At 42.3% G+C, this 21,013-nt stretch overlaps 2 protein-coding genes across 3 annotated transcripts; both read left to right on the forward strand.

The window, feature by feature from the left end:
- The first annotated feature begins 52 nt into the window (after window positions 1–52).
- LOC146499237 (protein NLRC3-like) lies at window positions 53–10,775 on the forward strand. Of its 2 annotated transcripts, XM_085138116.1 has the most exons (9): window positions 53–2,150; window positions 2,467–2,624; window positions 4,372–4,491; window positions 4,597–4,769; window positions 4,878–6,696; window positions 7,359–7,532; window positions 8,495–8,668; window positions 9,670–9,848; window positions 10,661–10,775. In XM_085138116.1, the coding sequence occupies exons 1-8, from the start codon at window positions 2,127–2,129 to the stop codon at window positions 9,845–9,847; spliced, it is 2,820 nt and encodes a 939-aa protein (XP_084994242.1). In that variant the 5' UTR covers window positions 53–2,126; the 3' UTR covers window position 9,848; window positions 10,661–10,775. The 2 variants fall into 2 exon arrangements, with proteins under 2 accessions (XP_084994242.1, XP_084994241.1); XM_085138115.1 differs by having other exon boundaries at window positions 4,597–6,696.
- A 1,894-nt stretch (window positions 10,776–12,669) lies between these two features.
- Window positions 12,670–17,547, forward strand: LOC146499238 (uncharacterized). The gene is made up of 3 exons (XM_085138192.1): window positions 12,670–15,941; window positions 16,098–16,238; window positions 16,387–17,547. Exons 1-3 carry the CDS (start codon window positions 15,617–15,619, stop codon window positions 16,803–16,805), a joined length of 885 nt encoding a protein of 294 aa, XP_084994318.1. The 5' UTR covers window positions 12,670–15,616; the 3' UTR covers window positions 16,806–17,547.
- The last annotated feature ends 3,466 nt before the right edge of the window (window positions 17,548–21,013 follow it).

The raw sequence follows: 21,013 nt of genomic DNA on the forward strand, positions 1-21,013 counted from the left end.
AATATTTAGAAAGAGAATTTTTTTATTCTACATTTTCTTGTGGGTCTCTTGTTTTTGTCATGTTTGATTTTTCTGATGTAAACATCGACGACTTATAAAAATAAAAGGTGATAAAAGAGCAGCACAGGCATCCCTGGTTTTCACAGACACTCAGCTCTTTCCACACCACTACTGCATTTAATTATTAATAATAAATAATAATTAATCATCGCTGGCTCTTTCTCCCAAAGTGTGTTTTTGTCCTGTCTCTGCTTGGCTTAAAGCCCAACCGGTTGTTCAGATGGTTGCCCCTCCCTGAGCCTGCTTCTGCCCGAGGTTTCTTCCTGTTAAAAGGTTAAAAGTTTTTACTTCCCACTGTCACCGAGTGCTTGTTCATAGGAGGTCATATGATTGTTGGTGCTTTCTCTGTATTATTGTTGGTTCTCCAGCTTAGAATATAAAGTGCCTTGAGATGACAATTTTTGTGATTAATTGTCTGTCATTCAGTGACAGAAACATGCAAATATCAAGATGGAAGACGAGCTACAAACAGAAGTAGAGTTCGCAGTCATTTCTATTTCTTTCTGGCTGTTTAAGCTCATGTGTAGATAGATTTCCATGTAAGTATCCAGAGGCCTGTTATGATGTCTGAGCCTGGATTTCATCAAATCGATTAATTTTTTAGGTCTAACATTTTGATGATTAAAAGTCACTCTTTAAACAGCCTGAGGAACAAAAAGGAAATAAGAAGCTTTAAATGTGTGTCCTTTCTCAACCACTCTCATTGAATATCTTTGTACTGCAGGCAGTTGGCCACCAGAGAGCACTGTTTAACAAGTGCCCAGCTGACTCTTACGAGAAGAGGGAAGTGTGCATGTCAAACTGCTCAGGGGATAAAACTAATGAATTTCCTGCTCTTTCAGAGAGAAAGGGGCACTCCCTGAGCGGGGGACTGTGATAGGTCAAGCTGTCTCCTTGAGCCTTATTTAGACCTATCTCAGTTCACAAGATAGGAAAGTTCATGCAGTCGAGCCAGAACAAGAAAATGACAAAAATGTTCAGACAATACGAGATCTGAATGATCTAACCACCATACAGAGAGAATGTATACTGTCTCACATGCTCCTTCAGCTGCTTCAGCCTTACTGCAAAAACGCCGAAGGGGAATACATTTCCAGCTTGTCAGGCCAGAAGATTTCAAACTCTCCTGGAAACCTTCAACCCTCAGCTGCTGTGGCCACAGATGCAGAAAAGGGAAGAGGAACCACAAATTCCCGAAGCCACTGGAAGACCTCAAAGGCTTTTAGTTCAGTCCAGAATCAGAACCATTTCAGCCTTGGAGGGCAGATCACCATGACAGGAGAACAATCACTGATCAAGTTGTTAAAGTCTAACCCAGACAGCTCAGATTCCATAAGTGACAGGCTGTTTAGGACTGTAAACTTATAACAACATTTGTAAAAAGTATCATTCTCATCAGGAAGTCTCTGAACTGCACATGTTAGGAAATTGTTGAATGTAATCCCCAAACAGGTACATTTTTAGTCACATTGGATTCACAGAGAGCAGGTAACTTTCTTCTAAGCGCACTCAGGTATTGCTAACATTGGTGCCCCACCACTATCTGTCAACTCAAAGGTGTAGTCTTCAAGTGAACTTTAGGCTAGCAGGCTAGCAGCATAAACATCCACGACTGTAGCGCTAAAAACTGCAACAGTTTTCACTTTACTGACCTTATTCCATGTTAACCACCAGAATAGCTGACATTTTACCTATAGTGTATGTCATTTCTACTCCGATTTTTTTTCAATTATTGCTTTTTTTGTTTGTTTGTTTGTTTTTACAAAAGATTCAGTGTCAGTGAGGGATCAAAGAAAATCTCCAAATGATAAGTGAGAAAACCATTTAGGTGGTGTATCACAGGATCTCCAAGTAACTCTACAGGTTCTGAGTTTCCATAAAACCAAGAAAAATATTCATCCATTTTCTGTGTGGCAGACTTGCTGTAACTGCGTGGCTTTGTTCAGTGATAAACAGTTCTCGTGTACAGTAATGCATGCATGTGATTTCCTGAAAATTGAGATGGCAGGAAGTGGTTTTCTGCTCAATAGTGAAAGTATTTAGAGTTCAAACTTCATTTTACAGAAATGGAGCTCAAGGAGGGAAAGAAGGTAATTGTTATTGTGCATTTATATGGTGTAAGAATAATCATAAACAATTGTTTTTGAATGAAAAGATGTGCCTCAATTCTGAACATCTTTGTACCTGTAGCACATTTGGTACACGCGCTTGTGACATAGCATACACAGGAGCATGGTGGAGGAAAATAAACGTGGTGTCTGCTGTTTCTCCGTGGACTGCAAGAGAAAATAAGGATCTGCTCATTTATGAGAATTGTCAGCTTGGTTTATTACACTCTAGACTCCTGTCTGCAGTGTGTATGTGTGTGTTACTTCCTGTTCTAGGTGTGAAGTTTTTGTCTTTCAGTGTTGCCGGGTTCTCTCAGATGCACTGAAAATGAGGGATCTGCATCAAGAGGATTACAGAGCAGAGTCTCCAGGATCCAGCTGTCTATCTATGAAGAGTGACTGGTCCAAAGCTCAGCCTCCAGTGTTCAACACTGAACCTAGACCCTCAGACACTAAGTAAGAGATACTTTCTGTCTGTAGATCAAACTGAAGATAATTCATTTCATAGGAAGACAAAACTAAATGCTGTTTAATTGTGTCAGATTAACCCACTTTCTGATTTTTAACCTTTTGCTATTGAACAAAAAGTCATTCAAACCTTCTGACGCTCTTTACTATATCCAACTGCTTTCTAATGTGTTTACCCACCAAAGACCATGAAGTCATCTCCCTGAAAAGAACTGGTCACAATATAATGGCAAAAGCTGAACTGTAGATAAACAGATGCTGATGTTGCTGACTAGAAGTATACACTGCTCACTCAATAAAAGGAACACTTGGAAAACACATTAGATCTCAATAGGGAAAGAATGATGCTGGATATCTATACTGTTATGGACTGGGTAATATGTTAGGAATGAAACATTGTTTGATGGAAATGGAAATTATCAATATACAGAGGGCTGAATTTAAAGACACCCCGAAATTTAACCCTTTAAAACCGGTTGGAGCGGGCACGCTCTGTGTTGCGTAACTATTTTTAAATCCCGGTAGCTCTGCAACCACGTGAGCTAGCGCAAAAATTTTTTTTGCATATGAAACCTGAGGAGTTGTACTTACATCTTATGCCATCAGCTTGTCCTAGGTCACAGTTTCCTTCCACATATAGCTTTGCAAAAACTGCATAAAAAGCGCTTGCAGCAACAAAAACATAATATTCCAGAAACTCGCTTTGCCGATCCGATCAGCTGTTCATAACACTTCCTACATTTGATTAGACGTCAGCGCGAACTATCGCATGTCCGCCATGATCTGCCCGAAACCGGAAGTGACGTCATTTTGACTTGGTTCTATGGTAGGTCTTAAAGGGTTAAAGTGAAAAATTTTGTGGCAGGCTTGTTTATTTCACCAAAATTTCATTGCTGCAACTCAAACTGGTATTAAGTAGTTTATGTGGCTCCCATGTGCTTCATGCAGGCCAAATACCAACGTAAGGGCATGCTCCTAATGAGATGATGGATGTCATTGAGAATCTGGTCCCAGATTTAGACTGGGGCATCCCTAAGCTCCTGGACAGTCTGAGGTGCAACCTGGTGATCCAAGATGGACCAAAACATAATGTCCAGGAGATATTTTATTAGATTCAGGTCAGCCAACCGTGGGGGTCAGCCAGTTCCTCCAGGAATAGCTGCATTCCCTGGACACATGAGGTTGGACATTGTTGTAGACCAGGAGGAACCCAGCAGCCACTGCACCAGCATCATTCATGGTGCTGGGCAAGAAGCACAGATCCCACTAGAGGATGTCAGGCCGTCAGGTCACCCTCATGAAGTCTGTTTCTAATTTTTTGGTTAGAAACAATTGTTTGGTAAGGACATTCTATGGCTCTGTTTAACTTACTCCTAGATTAATTGCCTGTCTGCTGGACCTTCATACACTTGAGACTGTGCTGGGAGACTAAGCAACCCTTATGGCAATGGGATGTAATAATGTGCCATTTTGGAAAAGTTGGACTACCTGCAGCCTATGTTTGAGTCAATAGTCTGTGCTTTTGAATGTGATGCTATCAGGAAGTTACAAGTGAGCACTTCTTAAATCCTCTCTTAATCACAGTGGCCTGACTGCTCAGCCTAGTTTCATGACAAAACCCAAAACTGTCTCAAAAGCTGCCATGAAAAAAAAAACCCAACAAAAAACATTTTATGTCCATGAATGACAAGGGTTTTTGGGGGGTTAGTTTTTTATGCTTTGTTTGTGTTTCCAGAGATCAACACCACATACACATCACATCATCTGCAGAATCTAGCTGTGTGTCTGCGAAGAGTGATTGGTCCAAAGAGCATAATCCAAACTTCAGTGATGAACCCGCAACCTTAGACAAAAAGTAAGAGACTGTATCTGCTGAACTGAGTAATTATATTTAAAGTCTATATTTCTGACTTTACTGTGTATTTTTCTGGTCAGAATATTTTTTCCTTTATGTCCACAGAGAGAAGAGTTATGTTAGTGTGGAGGAGCAGCTGTCCTACTGTGCTTTGTGTCAGGACATCCTGAAGGATCCAGTCTCTACCAATTGTAGACACTGGTTCTGCAGACAAGGGAGAGACTCCTTGTGTCCACAGTTTGGATGCAGGTCCAGACTGCAGACCGCCAGTCAGAGAGGTTGTGCTCAAAGTACAACTGAACGTCTAAAGCCTGGACTTCTTATGGTGTTGGGTATTAAAGAGTTTTCTATCTATTTAGCATCATTGTTTTTCTTTCTTTTACCAGATGTTGGTCTGCAGGAGGTTTTAGATGAAAATAAGATCAGTCTAAGGAGGAGATGTGAACATGTGACTGAAGGAAGTGATGAAACAGGAAGTGGGACTCTGCTCAACAGGATCTACACTGAGCTCTACATCACAGAGGAACAGAGTGAAGAAGTTCATACCCAACATGAGGTGAGGCAGCTGGAGACAGCTTCCAAGACCATCAATGACACTCCAATCAGGTGCCAGGACATCTTTAAAGCTTTGGCTGACCAACAGAGACCCATTAGAGTTGTTCTAACAAATGGCATTGCCGGCATTGGAAAAACCTTCTCAGTACAGAAGTTCACTCTGGACTGGGCAGAAGGTTTGGAGAACCAAGACATCAGTGTGGTGATTCTGCTTTCATTCAGGGAGCTGAACCTGATCAGAGATGAGCAGTACAGTCTTCTAGAGCTGCTCCATGTTTTCCATCCAGCATTACAGAAGGTCACAGCAGAGAAGCTCGCTGTCTGTAAACTTTTGTTCATCTTTGACGGCCTGGATGAAACCAGACTTTCATTGGATTTCACCAACAGGAAGCTCGTGTCTGATGTCACACAGAAGTCATCAGTCAGCGAGCTGCTGACAAATCTCATCAAGGGGAATCTGCTTCCCTTGGCTCTCGTCTGGATAACTTCCCGACCTGCAGCATCCAGTCAGATCCCTACTATATGTGTTGACAGGGTAACAGAAGTACGAGGTTTCACTGACGCCCAGAAGGAGGAGTACTTCACGAGCAGATTCAATGATGAAGAGCTGTCCAGCAGAATCATCTCCCACATGAAGACATCCAGGAGCCTTCACATCATGTGTAGAATCCCAGTCTTCTGCTGGATCACTGCTACGGTTCTGGAGCACATGTTGACTACAGAGGAGAGAGGAAAGCTGCCCAAGACCCTGACTGACATGTACTCACACTTCCTGCTCGTTCAGACAAAGAGAAAGAAGCACAAATACCATGAGGGACATGAGACGAGTCCACAGGAGCTGATGCAGGCTGACAGGGATGTTCTCCTGAAGCTGGGGAGGCTGGCCTTTGAACATCTAGAGAAAGGAAACATCCTATTTTACCAAGAAGACCTGGAGCAGTGTGGTCTGAATGTCACAGAGGCCTCAGTGTACTCAGGCATTTGTACAGAAATCTTCAAAAGAGAGTGTGCGATCTTCCAGAAACCAGTCTACTGCTTTGTTCATCTGAGTATTCAGGAGTTTCTGGCTGCTGTCTACATGTTCCACTGTTACAGCAACAGGAAGGAAGAAGTGCTGGAGAAGTTTCTGAGAAATGATTTTCCAGATTTATTTACTGATGATTTTGATGATGGTATGGCCATCTATTTTCAAGAGGACTTTCTTTCCACTGTCATGCAGAAATCTCTCCAAAGTAAGAATGGCCAACTGGATCTATTTGTCCGCTTTCTTCATGGCCTGTCACTAGACTACAACCAGAGACTCTTAGGAGGTCTGCTCAATAAGATGGAGTACAGTCCAGAAATCATCCAGAGAGTCATCAATAATCTGAAGAAGATGAAGAGTGATAAAATCTCTCCTGATAGAAGTATCAACATCTTTCATTGTTTGATGGAGATGAATGAATTCTCAGTACATCAGGAGATCCAAGAGTTCCTGAAGTCAGAAAACAGATCAGAGAAGGAACTATCTGACATCCATTGCTCAGCTCTGGCCTACATGCTCCAGATGTCAGAGGAGGTTCTGGATGACCTGGACCTGAATAAGTATAATACATCAGAGGAGGGACAACGAAGACTTATTCCAGCTGTAAGAAACTGCAGAAAGGCACGGTAAGACCAGATATAGTTACCATCAAAAAATAATTAGTGTCAAATCTATGTTGTAAAGTACCGATTACATGAGAGAAAGACTCATCCTGCAGAAATTGACAAGATCTTTTGACAGTACTTTTCTAGCTTCTCATGGTCATTCTGTCTGATTTCCTGTCTGCTAGAATAGCCACATTGCCACTGTCAGTCTTACATTGACCTACTTGCATCTTTGAGTAGTTCATGGTGGCCTATCTCATACCCAGGCGCATGCAAAAGAGTTCATTATGGAAAATTCCCAGCATGAGATGATAACAAAGTGATGGTTCAGGGCCACCTCATCCAGCCCTTGCAATACAAAAAGTACATTTTAAAGGCTAGTCTTAAAAGTAGAGAGGATCTCTGTCTTTCAAATTCAAATTATAGTTAGCTACCACAAGTGGAATAAGTAACGGATTTTAAGTAATGGTTCCGTTACAACAACTTTAAATTGTGCTAATATTGAATCTGATGATGTTCAGTTAGTTTAATTTTAGTTTAATTTCTATACTGTTTGGACAACAGACTCTAAATGTTCCACTTATGTAGATGAAGCTGGAAATCTTTCAAGTGTTTCTCATCAAATGGAGGAAAACTCATTTGTCCACTTTATAACATGTGTGGTGATATATTTGCCATCACAGGCTTTCTAGCTGTGAACTCTCAGAAAGTCACTGTGAAATTGTCGCATCAGCTCTGAAGTCCAGTCCCTCCTATCTAATAGAGCTGGACCTGAGTGGAGCCAAACTCCCTGATTCAGCTTTGAAGCAGCTGTTTACTGGTCTAGAGAGTGCAAACTGTAGGCTGGAGACTCTAAGGTCAGTTCATCAAGACTGTTTTTTATTTTGAACATATTGTAATAATTTGAATGTCAATATTCAATTTAATTTCAATTCTGTTTTATTTACATAGTGCCAGATCACAACAATAGTGAACTCAAGCTGCTTTACATTAAAATATGAAGACCCATAGAGTCATCACAATATGTTTCTCATTCCCACTGAATGAAAAACTTGAAAACATGTTCCTATGATTTTTAGGCCCACATACAATAACCACAGTTTTATATTAATTCAGAAGCAGTAAATTGGAGGTGATCCAGGTCCTTATAGCTTTACATTTCTTCAGTTTAATTAATTGGTGTGTTTGTCTGTTTTTGTTGACAGATAAAGTTAAGTATCACCCCAACATAGCAATGCAAATGTATTATATGCCTTCTAATAACACTGCCTAAGGGAAGCATGCATAATGCAAATACATTTGGTCCCATCACAGAAACATGAGGAGCGCCATAATTAATGCCAATTATATGAACCTTGAGGTTTGGGTGTCCAGGACTTGAATTTTAGTGGATGTAGGTGCATAGGTGCATAATTGAATTGAGTTTTGCAATTCCACAACACACACACACATACACACACACAAAAATGACAAGAGACAGCTGAAGACCACTTGTTCCTGTAGCAGATGTGAAATACCTTCAAAATTGGCTCATCATGTGTGTTTTTTTTTCTTGGTGTTTACACAGTGTTTACACAGCTGCAGTGGAGGCATAGTAACTGTGTTGATATGAACAGGTTATTGAATGCTATACTGACATTTAGATGATGTGTGTAGAAGTCTGACATGATGATGATTATACACAAGGATAGAACTAACAACACAGACCAAGTCACTACTCATTTTAGAGATAGGTTTGTTCATCAGCACGTACTAATGTTGAGATGCACATTTAACACTTAAACACATCTGATTGGATTATAAATAATTCTTTATTCAGTTTATGGGATTGCAGTTTGTCAGACGTCAGCTGTGCTGCTCTGGTGTCTGCTCTCAAGTCCAACCCCTCCCATCTGAAATATTTGGACTTGAGTCTCAACAACTTGCAAGATTCAGGAGTGAAACACTTATGTGATTTTCTTCAGAGTCAACACTGCAGATTGGAGACTCTGAGGTCAGTTTACTTACCTCTCTCTCACTCACCCTGTCGCTCCCAATATATGATCTGAAAGTTTTTTCTTTTCACAATGTATTCTAATATATTTTGAGGATGTCCGGTGAAATGCTAGCATTTTTTTTATTTACTTCAGTGTAACATCACATTAGTGTCTGATAATTTAACACTGATTGATCAGCGCGCGCACACACACACACACAAACACTGACCTGTAAAAGCTGAGTTGACCATTTTTATTTTTGTATTTTTTTTTGCTAGCTTTATGTTGTTTGTTCTCTTACGTGTCTTTTCTGTCTTAGTCTTGTCTCTGTGTTTTTTCCTTAGTATCTCATTTGTAAAGTCGGTCTGGTCTGGTCCATGCTTGTTTACCTTTCTGTTCTTGTGTCAAGTTTGTAGGGTTGTGTCTGTGTCTCCATGTTAGTTATTTCCTGTTTTATTTTGACAGTTTTTTGTCCCTTTTTTAAAATTCGTCTTCTGATTGATCCCAATTGTCCTGCCACCTATTTCATCCTCCCTCATTATCTTGTGTCTCCCTCTGTTTATTGTCGTGTCCTCTTTCATGCTGTGTGCCTTGTGTGTTCGAATTTCCTCGGCTCTTGACTTGCCCCAGTTTTGTATTTTGGTATTTTGTTCCTTTGGGTTCCAGCAATACAGCTGCCTATGTATTTGAACCGTGTCCCCTGTGTCCTATATACTGGGTCCAAAACTTGAAACACAGTACTTCATGACACCACAAACTGATAATCAGTTAATCAAGCGTATTTGATTAGAAGCATGTGACTTCTGCTCACCCTCTTCAATTTTACGTCAGCAGTGATAACATACTTAGAGTGTTTTCACATCTATGCACCATACATTTGGTAATTTAATAATTACAGAGTTTTGGGAGGATTCTTATACAATAGCCACTTACAACTGGGCATACAGGTTATAGGTTGACTCAGGAGATCTGATTAGATTATAAATGATTGTATTTATATGTTTTACTTTTTATTCAGATTGTATCGTTGCGGTTTGTCAGTGATCAGCTGTGCTGCTCTGGTCTCTGCTCTCAAGTCTAACCCCTCTCATATGAAACATCTTGACCTGAGCTACAACAAGTTGCAGAATTTAGATGTGCAGCAGCTGTTTGAGCTTCTGAAGAGTCCACAGTGTAGACTGGATCTTAGGATCTGAGGTCAGTAGAATGTTGGAGTGGTGCTCCAGTAATATCTTCCTAAACAGAGTTTTATGAAAGCAAAGACCCAGTGTTTCCTGCAAACCTGAAACCTCCAATATATCCACTATCCTCTGCACATGTCCAAGCCATTGCTTGTTTTTTCAACACTATACAACTTGTCAGTTTCATCTCTGTCACTGTTCTGGAATCACTCTGACTAAAGCCTGCAAATCAGTGGCTCTTATTTCAGAGAACCAAAATTGCATTTAGTAACCATTTAATACTCACAGAGAGCACAAGTTCTGCCAAGTTCCACGAAACATATTTATACATCTGTGTTGTCAGTGCTTTCAGTTCAGTAACAGCATCCATGTTTATTAGTCAGCTGATATTTCAGAAACAGATATGTTTATGAACTAGGGCTGTCAAAGTTAACGCATCATCACTGTTAACGAGCTTAAAATTTTTACGTGTTTAACCTATCTGGAGTGCAGAATGGACAAACTTTGGAGAAACTGCCCGAAATGCTTTGACAGAGACATTTCAGGGATTTTGAGTTATTCCAGATGGGTTAATTGTGTTAAATATTTTAATCACGTTAATCGTGATGACGGATTAATCCGCATTAATGTTGACAGCCCTATTATGAACACATGAAGACTCTGTTTTAGTGGAACAACAGGAAATGGTCCACTCTTGCTCTGAACAGCAATCAGGTCCCTGCAGATCTTCATATTGGACATTCTGCATTACTGACAGACAGGAGATGATGGTGACTGTCAATATCTGTAAACAATCAGTTAGAAAATATGTTGTTTTTTTTTCTGCAGAGTGAAGTCATTTTGGTAAACAAGACAGCGTGTGTGCCAAGAGAGGATAAGCTGTGTCTTGATGATGTTGAAGTAGCATTGCTCTGACTGGGCCATGTTACTGGGAGGTTGAGTGGAGAACAAAGCTTCATCCAGAAGTGACTGACAGAGGAGTCATCACCTCACAGAAGCTGTTTCTTTCAGGTGAACATAGATAATCCATCACTAAAGTGTTTCAGGAGTCTCGTGGTTTATTTCCACTGTGGACTTGAATGACATCTGTAGGTTTGATGCTAAAAATCTCTGCAAGTGTGAGCGTCCAGCTCACCAAGTTCAGTCCAACATGACTGAACTTCCTTTCAACATTCAGAGCTGAAAAGGAAGCTGGCTACACTACACAGCTCGTCCCCGACTCCTCTCCTGCTCTCTGTACTGGATGTGCTGTCTTACTGACTGACGGCTGATGAAGAGTCCCTATGGAAACACTTGATTCAAATATCAATTCTGTTATAGTGGAAGGACTCATTCTTCAGTGTCTGACAGATGAATGGGACGATGTGCAGATGATTTTCAGTGCTGCAGAGTGAACTGCTCTGTGAACAACTCCACTGTCAGACATGATGTAGAGTCCAGCATCACCCCTGTGTGTCTCTCTGGATCATTAGTGTATTTGAACTGTTCTGTCCTTCTACACACAGAGAGTCCTCCACCCCTTCTGTTTCACACTCACGCACCTACTCAATCTGTATTTTATTTCATCTTTTTATTCATGTTCAGTGGTTGCAGTGGAGGATGTTTGTGCCTGCGGAAGTCTACAACCAGCTCCTTGGTTTTACTGGCGTTGATCTGGAGGTAGTTCAGCTGACACCAGTCCACAAAGTCTTGAGTCAGTCCTCTGTACTCCTTGCCATCCCCACCAGTGATGAGGCCAACTATTGCAGAGTCATCAGAGAACTTCTGCAGGAAGCACTGGGTGGAGTTGTGGGAGAGGTCTGCAGTGTAGATGGTGAAGAGGAACGGAGCCAGAACCGTTCCCTGTGGGGCCCCCTTACTGCAGACGACCCTGTCCGACACACAGCCCTGAGTCCTCACATACTGTGGTCGGTTGGTGAGGTAGTCCAGAATCATCCATGTAGTGAGGTGATGGTCCACTCCAGAGTTCTCCAGCGTGTCCTTCAGGACCGTGGGAAGAATGGTGTTGAAGGCACTGGAGAAATCAAAGAACATGATTCTCACAGTGCTCCCAGCGGTCTCCAGGTGAGCGAGGGAACGATGTAGGAGGTGAATGACGGCATCATCCGCTCCAATGCCAGGCTGGTAGGCAAACTGAAGTGGGTCCATTGATGAGCTCACCAGGCGCCAAAGCTGAGCCAGGACCAACTGCTCCAGGGTCTTCATCAGGTGGGATGTCAGAGCCACCGGCCTGTAGCTGTTGAGGTCCTTGGGGCGTGAAGTCTTTGGCACTGGTACAACACAGGAGGTTTACCAGAGCTGTGGGACTCTTCCCAGCCTCAGGCTCAGGTTGAAGAGGTGCTCCATAACACCACACAGTTGGTCCGCGCAGGACCTGGCGACCCTCGAGCTGATGCCATCTGAGCCCGCTGCCTTCTTGCCATTAATCCTCCTCAGTTCCCTCCTAACCTGGGTGGTTGAGAGAGACAGGCTGGAGCCTTGTGTTGAGTGTGTATTGGATGCTGTTGTTGGGGGTGGGGAGGAGTGAGCAGGGTGAATAGAGGAGGTGTGAAGTGTCTGAGGTGTCAGAGGTGGAACAGCAGCAGTGGGGGTGGGTGAGTCTGCAGCCGATGTTGGAGACTATATATATTTATAATTTTAATAAATGACAACTTAAAAAGGCAAGAACATTTTTTTTGTATCGAAAAAATATCGAACCGTGACACCAAAGTATCGAACTGAACCGAACCGTGAATTTTGTGTATCGTTGCACCCCTAATACATACATATATATATACATACATATATATACATATATATATATATATATATATATATATATATATACATATATATATACATATATATACATACCTATATATATCAAACAGAATATCACATGTTTCTGATCAAATTATCTAATAGATGACTTTTTGTTATATTTTGTCATTATAAATATTATGATAGTAGCTCAGTATGGATAATTGAACCACAGAATATGAAAACAAACGAGCATTAGGATACTTGGGGTGTACCAGTATAATGCTCGTATCTGTTGTTTAGTGTTTCCAGCAATTAACATTATAATCTCAACAACCAAAACATGATGTCTGACCTCAGAGTGTTGAGTCTACAGTGTGGGCTCCTCACAAGGTCAGACAGTTGTTCTGCTCCTGAATCCATCAAGCTGCTGAAACTCAGGTCGAGGTTTTTCACATGGAAGCAGTTAGACGTCAGAGCTGGGACAAGTGTAGCACACCTGGTCTCTGACAGTTTGCAGCCATACAATCTACACAAAGAATAGAGCATGTGAATAAAACCATTGATTATACAGCTGTCAGTCTGCCCCAGGGCAGCTGTGGCTACAACTGCAGCTTGCCTCCACCAGTGTGTGAACGTGAGAGTGAATGAATTGTGGAGTTGTAAAGCGCTTTGGGTGCCTAGAAAAGCGCTATATAAATGCAATCCATGATTATTATTATTATTATTATTATTATTATTATTATTATTATTATTATTGTTATTATTATTATTATTATTATTATTATTATGTGTTTTTAAATGTTGCTGTTCACAATACTGTCCTAATCAGTGACCGTTTCTGAAATAAAATTGAATGACATTTCCCTTCAACGTTACACCATTATGACAGTGTCACGGTTCTGGGTCTTTGTGACCCAGCATTTTGAGTTTTTGTATTTTTTATATTATGGTTTATTTTCTGAGTCCTTGGTTGTACCGTTTTGATTATTGTCATTTCCCTAGGTTTCAATTACGGCTGTCACAGGTTTAGTTCTTAGGTTTTGTGTGATGACTCCCCTGTGTTCCGTGTTATGTCTACTGTGCCTTTCTCTCCCATGTTCCAGGTCCCTATGTTCTGTCTCCCAGGTCTGTTAAGTTTACATGTCTAGAGTTTAGTTGGTGTGTTTACTGTTTTACTTTTCAAATTCAAATTCAAATTTTTTTATTTGTCACATACACAGTCATACACAGTACGATGTGCAGTGAAATGCTTAGACAACTGCTCTTGACCTAAAGAAAAAAAAAGAAAAGGCTATGAATAAGATAGGAAATAAATATGAAAATTAAAAAGGGTAAATTTAACCAGGAAGGAATAAAATAAAATATAAAAATTAAGTTAAGAATGAGATAACTGTACAACACAAATTAGAATGAAGGGTAAATTTAACTGGGAAAGAATAAGATAAAATATATAAATTAAAGTTGAAAATAAAATAACTGTACAACAAAATACACAGTATAGAAATATATAAGAATGTATGAAGAAATATAAATATAAATATATATATACACACAATAACAGCAGCTGTACAAGAATTAACTGGAAATGAGGAATATAATGTCCAGTGTTGTGCAATCCACATTATTTAGTGTCTTGTGCAGTGCAAATATGCTTAAAGTGGTTTAAGTGATGAAGTGAAAACAATGTCCAGAATGTCCAGTGTGTGTGTAAGAACTATATGTGTGGGTCAGTACTGTTTGGTGGTGTGATTGAGAGACTGTATCGCCTGCGGGAAGAAGCTCCTCCTCAGTCTCTCTGTGTTGGTCTTCAGGGAGCGGAATCGCTTTCCTGACCTCAGCAGAGAGAACAGTCCGTTGTTGGGATGGCTGAGGTCCTTCACGATCTTCCTGGCCTTGGTCCAGCACCGCCTGCTGTAGATTGAGTGCAGGTCAGGGAGCTCTGAGCGCATGGTGCGCTCAGCTGATCGCACAACCCTCTGTAGAGCTCGTCTGTCCTGCATGGTGCTGTTCCCGAACCAGGTTAAGATGTTTCCGTCAGGATGCTCTCTATGGTGCAGGAGTAAAAGTTCCTGAGCACCTTGGGGGACAGTCGGAAGTCTCTCAAGCGTCTGAGGTGGTAGAGACGCTGACAGGCCTTTTTCACCACGGTGTTGATGTGACAGGACCATGACAGGTCCTGCGTGATGTGAACTCCGAGGTATTTGAAGCTGTCCACTCTCTCCACTGGGCACTCGTTGATGACAGGGGTCTGGTAGTTCCTCTCCTGCTTAGTGCTGAAGTCCACTATCATCTCCTTTGTCTTACTGACGTTTAGAAGGAGGTTGTTCCTCTGGCACCAGTTCTCCAGATTCCTAATCTCCTTCAGGTAGGGCGTCTCGTTGTTGTCAGAGATCAGACCCACTACGACGGTGTCGTCAGCAAACTTGATGATGGTGGTGGAGCTGGTAGTGGCCACACAGTCATATGTGTACAAGGAGTACAGCAGAGGGCTCAGAACACACCCCTGGGGGGCTCCAGTGCTGAGAGTGGTGGAGGCTGAGACATGTCCGCCCATCCTTACTGCCTGTGGTCTGCCAGTTAGGAAGTTGGAGATCCACTGACACATACATGAGCTGAGTCCCAGATGCTCCAGCTTGGTGGTGAGTGTGGAGGGAATTATGGTATTAAATGCAGAGCTGTAGTCTATGAAGAGCATTTTAACATAATTCCCCCTTCTAGTGTCCAAGTGAGTGAGTGATGTGTGGAGGAGATGAGAGATGGCATCGTCTGTGGAACGATTTGGACGGTAAGCGAACTGTAGTGGGTCCAGTGTGTCTGGTAGTGAAGAAATGATGAAGTCTCTGACCAGGCGTTCAAAGCACTTCATCACTACTGAGGTGAGGGCTACAGGGCGATAGTCATTGAGAGAAGCAGGGTGGAGTTTCTTTGGGACAGGAACAATGATGGACTCTTTGAAGCATGTGGGGATCACCGACTGAGATAAAGAGATGTTGAATATCTCAGTGAACACAGGAGCTAGCTGGTATAGGGCTTTGGAGCGTGATGTCACGGGGGTGGGCGTGGAAAGGATTTTGGCCTGATCCGCCATTTTCGGGGTCTAAGAGCAAGCGACGAAGGAGCGAAAGCACAGCCATGGTTCGTACTTGCTGTGTGGTCGGCTGCAATGTTCGATCTTACGATCGGCACGGGAATAAACTTGGGTTGTCTTTTTATGCTTTCCCAACCTGGAAGCAATATCAAGGAGCTCATGTATCGGATGTTACCAAACGAAGGCGTCGAGCCTGGATAGCAGCCGTGAGACGAGCTGATATCAAGTTCTGTTCCATCTCCCCATATCACTTGGTGTGCTCCAGACATTTTCATTCCGGTAAGTGCTAGATATGTTCATATCACACTTTATAGCTGAATAATATTATCGTTGGTGGTCTCGGAAGTTATAGAAATTGCGATCAAACATGAATGGAGTGACTTTGCAGACATATGTGCTATGTAAAGATTCGCTAATTCTTTTGCACAACTGTAGGGAAGCCTGCCTATGAAATGGATCAAACAAATCCAGACTGGGTACCAACGCTACACATGGGGCACTCCGAAATCCGAACATCACATTCAGACCGTCACAGGAGGCGAACACAACGCCAACAAAAAAAAGCACTAGTAGGAGGTAAACAACAACCGCACCCCCAACCACAATCTCTTATTTTAAAAGTTGATCTTAGTCAATTAACACAAACATTTGAGTATTCATACTGCCTTAATGTATAAACCACTTTAAAATTCCCTTGTGTATTTGCACTCTTTTTATTGGACAGGCTTTCACAATGGAGCTGCAGAATGTGAAGGTGAAGCCCCAGCAGAAGTTACCACAGGAGAGCAGCCAGAGATGGACAACACAGAAGAGCAACTCCATAACAACCTTGTTAATTTGGCTGAGGGCCAAATTTGTCTTGGACAAGTAGAAGCAGAGGTAACGGGTGCAGATGCAGAAAACAGTGATATCAGAGAGAAACAGACAGAAGATCAAAGACTGACAAATGATTGTGTGCGCTGTGTACAGAGCAGAGCAGAAATAAACCGGCTGCTGGAGGAGAACAGAAAGCTTAAATCAAAGTTGGACAAGACAGAGCTGAATGAAAACTTTTTAAAGGATGATACGGAAAAAGTGAAATATTACACTGGTTTTACTTGTTTTGTTATTTTTATGTCTCTCAGTATGTCTCTGAAGACATAGTACTAGTAAAACCTTTTTTTTTTTATGTGTTATTGTATGAACACACTGACATTACATTATGTAACCATTTCTGTACCTGTTTCACTAAAATGACGTTATAATAAAAGCAAGATAACAAATAACTGTATTTCACTCTTTATTTTACAGTTTGACAATTGTTACATGGTAAGTGCTGCAGGTTTGAAATCAAGTTATACATATTTCAATGCACTTCTGACAGAAAACTAGACACCAGTGGTGTCTACAGTGTCTACAGTGGTGGCAAACACAGCGTGCATCATGGAAGCTGTGATTCTCCCAGCACGCCACACATACCATTCTGGGCTCTTGTGTTGCAGTCTTGTGCGTACCTCGATAGCTTCTGCCTGTTCTTCAGTAACTTTTGCTGCAATTATGTACTTTACACAGTGCAGTTGCAGCTCGGTAAGACCAAGGGACTGTGCACCTGTGTTGTGCAAACACGCCAGAGACATTGGTAATGTGGAAGATTGTACAGTGTGTGATGTGTAGTATTTATCCAATCCAGACAAACACGCTGCTTTATTGTGTTTATGAAGTGTGTCTAACACTGGTGACAACTCCTCAAACGTAGCAGAAGGAATCTTTCGTTTTGAAGGACGGCTTCTTCTGCCTTTCACCACAGACGGTCCGTTTATATTTTCATCAAGAGTCTTTTTTTGTGCTGCTGAAGATGAAAAGTCAATGTTATGGCCAACCTCTGGCTGTATCTTGGTTGTGTTCCCCGGCAAAACCCAGTAGGCTGGTTCATCTGTGACAGTCTTTGTGCCACGGATCCTCACTGTTGCCTCCACTTTAAATAGAAGTGCAGCGACATGGGTGCAGGTCTCAGCAACTCCGGCCATACAGGTGCAGTGTGCAGCTTCGACCTTCCCCGTGGTGCTTACAATTACCCATGGTCGTAATGCAGGTTCATTCAATCTTTGGGAGTGCAGTACCTGTAACATACAAGGACAAGGTTGATGTAAAGACAATAAATGAAATGAGACAGGGAGGACACGAATTGGCGTTAATAATTTGCCCGATTATCAATGTGTTAATTTGCATCTACTTTACAATTATGGGCACATAATATGATAACGATATTTTAGCAGTTCGATGATAAATGTATAACATTAATTATGGTGGGGGGTGGAAAATGGCTATTACACTTGATGCGCTTCAGCTGACTTACCTTGGTATGAATGACGACGTACTCAGAGTTTGGCGGCTTGAAAATACCCAAATCTTGCACCCAGCCGTTGGTAAATTGGATGTGCGCCTCCAGTGACTTCTAATTTCGGAACTGGTTCGCTGTGTAGGCGCTTACTCCACAAACAAGATAGGCGAAGACATCGGGGTAGGACAGTGGCGGTAGGTCGTCTGGGTCTTTACTCCACTGCCGTATTTCGTACGGGTCCAGATTTGCGATGCACTCTATTTTTTTCAAGTAACGCTGCTTCGCCTCTGGACGCAATTGGTCTCTATACCGTCCGTTTTCTTTTGAGCTGCTTTTAAGCATGATTCTTGTCGTCGTCGTTCCAGCAAAGTGAATAGGGCTTTGGATTCGTAGACCCCGAAAATGGCGCTGCGCTCCCATAATGCATTGCGGCGTGACGTCAACTCCAAAGCCCTATGCGCAGTCTCTGAGGATACGACCTGGGATGCCGTCTGGTCCTGCTGCTTTCCTGGTGTTCACTCTCTTGAAGGCTCTCCTTACTTCATGCTCGGAGATGACGAGCACGTTTCCGGTGCTGGCAGTATCTTTCTGTCTGCAGCCGTTAGCGCCGCTAGCACTAGCATCGTTGGAGTCCTTAGCTGCAGCCTCGAAGCGAGCATAGAAAGTGTTCAGCTCGTCTGCCAGAGTCACGGCCGTGTTCGTCATACCGGTTGTTGGTGCTTTATAATCCGTTATTGTCCTTAGTCCCCGCCACAGGCTCCTAGAGTCACTCTGTTGGAGTTGTGACTCTAGTTTCCTCCCGTAGCGCTGCTTCGCCTCTTTCACCGCCTTCCGCACGTTATATGACGCGGCTTTGTACGGGTCCATGTCCCCCGTCGTGAGTCCCGTGTTGTAGGCAGCGGTGCGGGATCTCAGAGCGTCGCGGATGGTTTTATCCACCCACGGCTTCTGGTTGGGAAACGTTGTGATAGTCTTTGTCTCCACGGTATCATCCGCTAGTTTCCCGATGAATCCCACAACCGCTTCCATAAACACGTTAGGGTTGCCAACTCCCTGAGAAATAAATAAGGGACACCTGGTGGCCAGGGCCGGGCGACCCAGTTGTCTTCACCCTTCCCAGTGTGGTGAATTTTTTAGCTCTTTTTTTGTGTGTGAAATTATTTTTTTAACCATTTGACTTGAATTTGATTTAAGTAGATGCATATTCTTTGTGATATCAACACATGGGAAACTAAAATCATTTAGCCATTTATTTTTTAGCTCAAAATGACAACATTAACACAATAAAACAGGTCTCTTTCTTAAACAGAAGCCTGTCATACTTAACTTTTGAGAATAAAAGTAAATCTTTCTTTAAAAGAACTCTGTCCTGCTTAACCTAAAATTATATAAATTAATAGAAAACAATAGAAAGAAAAATATTCTTGTAACAGTGCACATTTAGTGCATTTAGTGCAATTGGCTTCAGTAGAGGCATTTTTTCAGCTTTTGCTCCCGTTTGTAAACCCACTTGTTCCCATGATTACGCATCATAACTCATCATCATTATTCATCTATGTATTACTTTTATGTATTACTCATCTATTTGTTGTAATCATCTATCCTTGCAGTTGTTTATTACACAAAATAAATTATATCATCACACTTCTGGCCACATAGCGCTGATATTCACTGCACATGCCCATTTTAACCTTAACCAGAGGGTTTAAAAACAAACAAACCAGTGTTTACATACCATATCTGCTTCTGCCGTGGCCTGGTGGACAAAAATTGGTTAAGGGTTCCCCGAGCTTTCACGCCCCTCATGTTCTTCATGTGCCCACCATTAGAAGCATGCCTATGGAAAAAGTGCGCCGGCACACAGTGCAGTGCGCTTTATTGGTGTTATCGTGCACTTTTCCAGCCAGGTGTTTTCCTTTTCCCATTCTTTCCTGTACTTTTGTAGCCTTTTTTTCTTTCTCTGAGAGGAACAAACATTGCTGGTCTAATGCTGGGCTCACACTGTGCGATTTTTGGCCCATTTTGAGCCGATTTTTGAGTCGTGCGACCAATTTGGTGATCGGCCCGATTTTGGCCTTCATCGTGCATCGTGTAGTATACGTGGGGTAACGAGAAGCGATTAACACCTCACGACCAGCTCCCGATCATCAATCGCTCGTGAGGGTGTCACCGCAGCCGCTCACACTGCTCACACGCAAACACGTAAACGTCGGTGAAAAAGACGGAGCAGCACGGCTGTGCGGCGTGTGATCTGGACACAAGCGATGGAGGCACAACTTGTAGAACTTTGGAAAGCTCATCCGAGCCTTTTCGAAGTGGCATCACCAAATTATCACGACCACAACAACCGTGAAAATAGTCGGATTTACATTGCTGCTCAATCACAGCTGCCTGATCAGTGTTTTTCATTAGCAATTTAGCAAAGTTGATGGTGGTGTGTGTCTGTGTGACAGATTTTCTGTTATAACCTTCATTTTATGGAGGCACAGTGTGAGCACTCAGGTCGCATCAGAGCATCGGGCGATATAGTGTGAGACCCTGCATCGTGACCTACGAACTTATAACCCATGCGAGCCAATCGTGCAGTTTGAAAATCGCACAGTGTTTGCCCAGCTTCAGGTGTACTGTCGTCTGAGACCGCAGTGTCGGCGTTTGTTTCCCTGTTGGCCATGCTTTTTGTTGTGGTCATCTGTTGTCTTCCGGTATTTTCTCTGCAAGCGACCTTTCCTCAACCAATGAGATGAGCGGTAATCTGAATTGTCATACTCGAATTGTCATAAGTGTGCTGTCAGCTCATTGGTCACAAAGCAGGAGCGGGGCTGGGAATTATGTTTTCAAACAAAGTGTTAATTACATTAAAACTTATAGACTACTTTTGATTCTCACTGTATTACGGGACAAAGTGCGTCCCTTTTCAGCTCAATACGGGACGTGTACTTTTGTTTCTAAATACGGGACGATTCCGTTTTTTAAGGGACGGTTGGCAACCCTAAAACACGTTGACATCATCGTCGGAGCTGTTTCTGAACAT

The sequence above is a fragment of the Neolamprologus multifasciatus genome, chromosome 17, assembly GCF_963576455.1.
Source record: "Neolamprologus multifasciatus chromosome 17, fNeoMul1.2, whole genome shotgun sequence".
NCBI classification, from domain to species: domain Eukaryota; kingdom Metazoa; phylum Chordata; class Actinopteri; order Cichliformes; family Cichlidae; genus Neolamprologus; species Neolamprologus multifasciatus.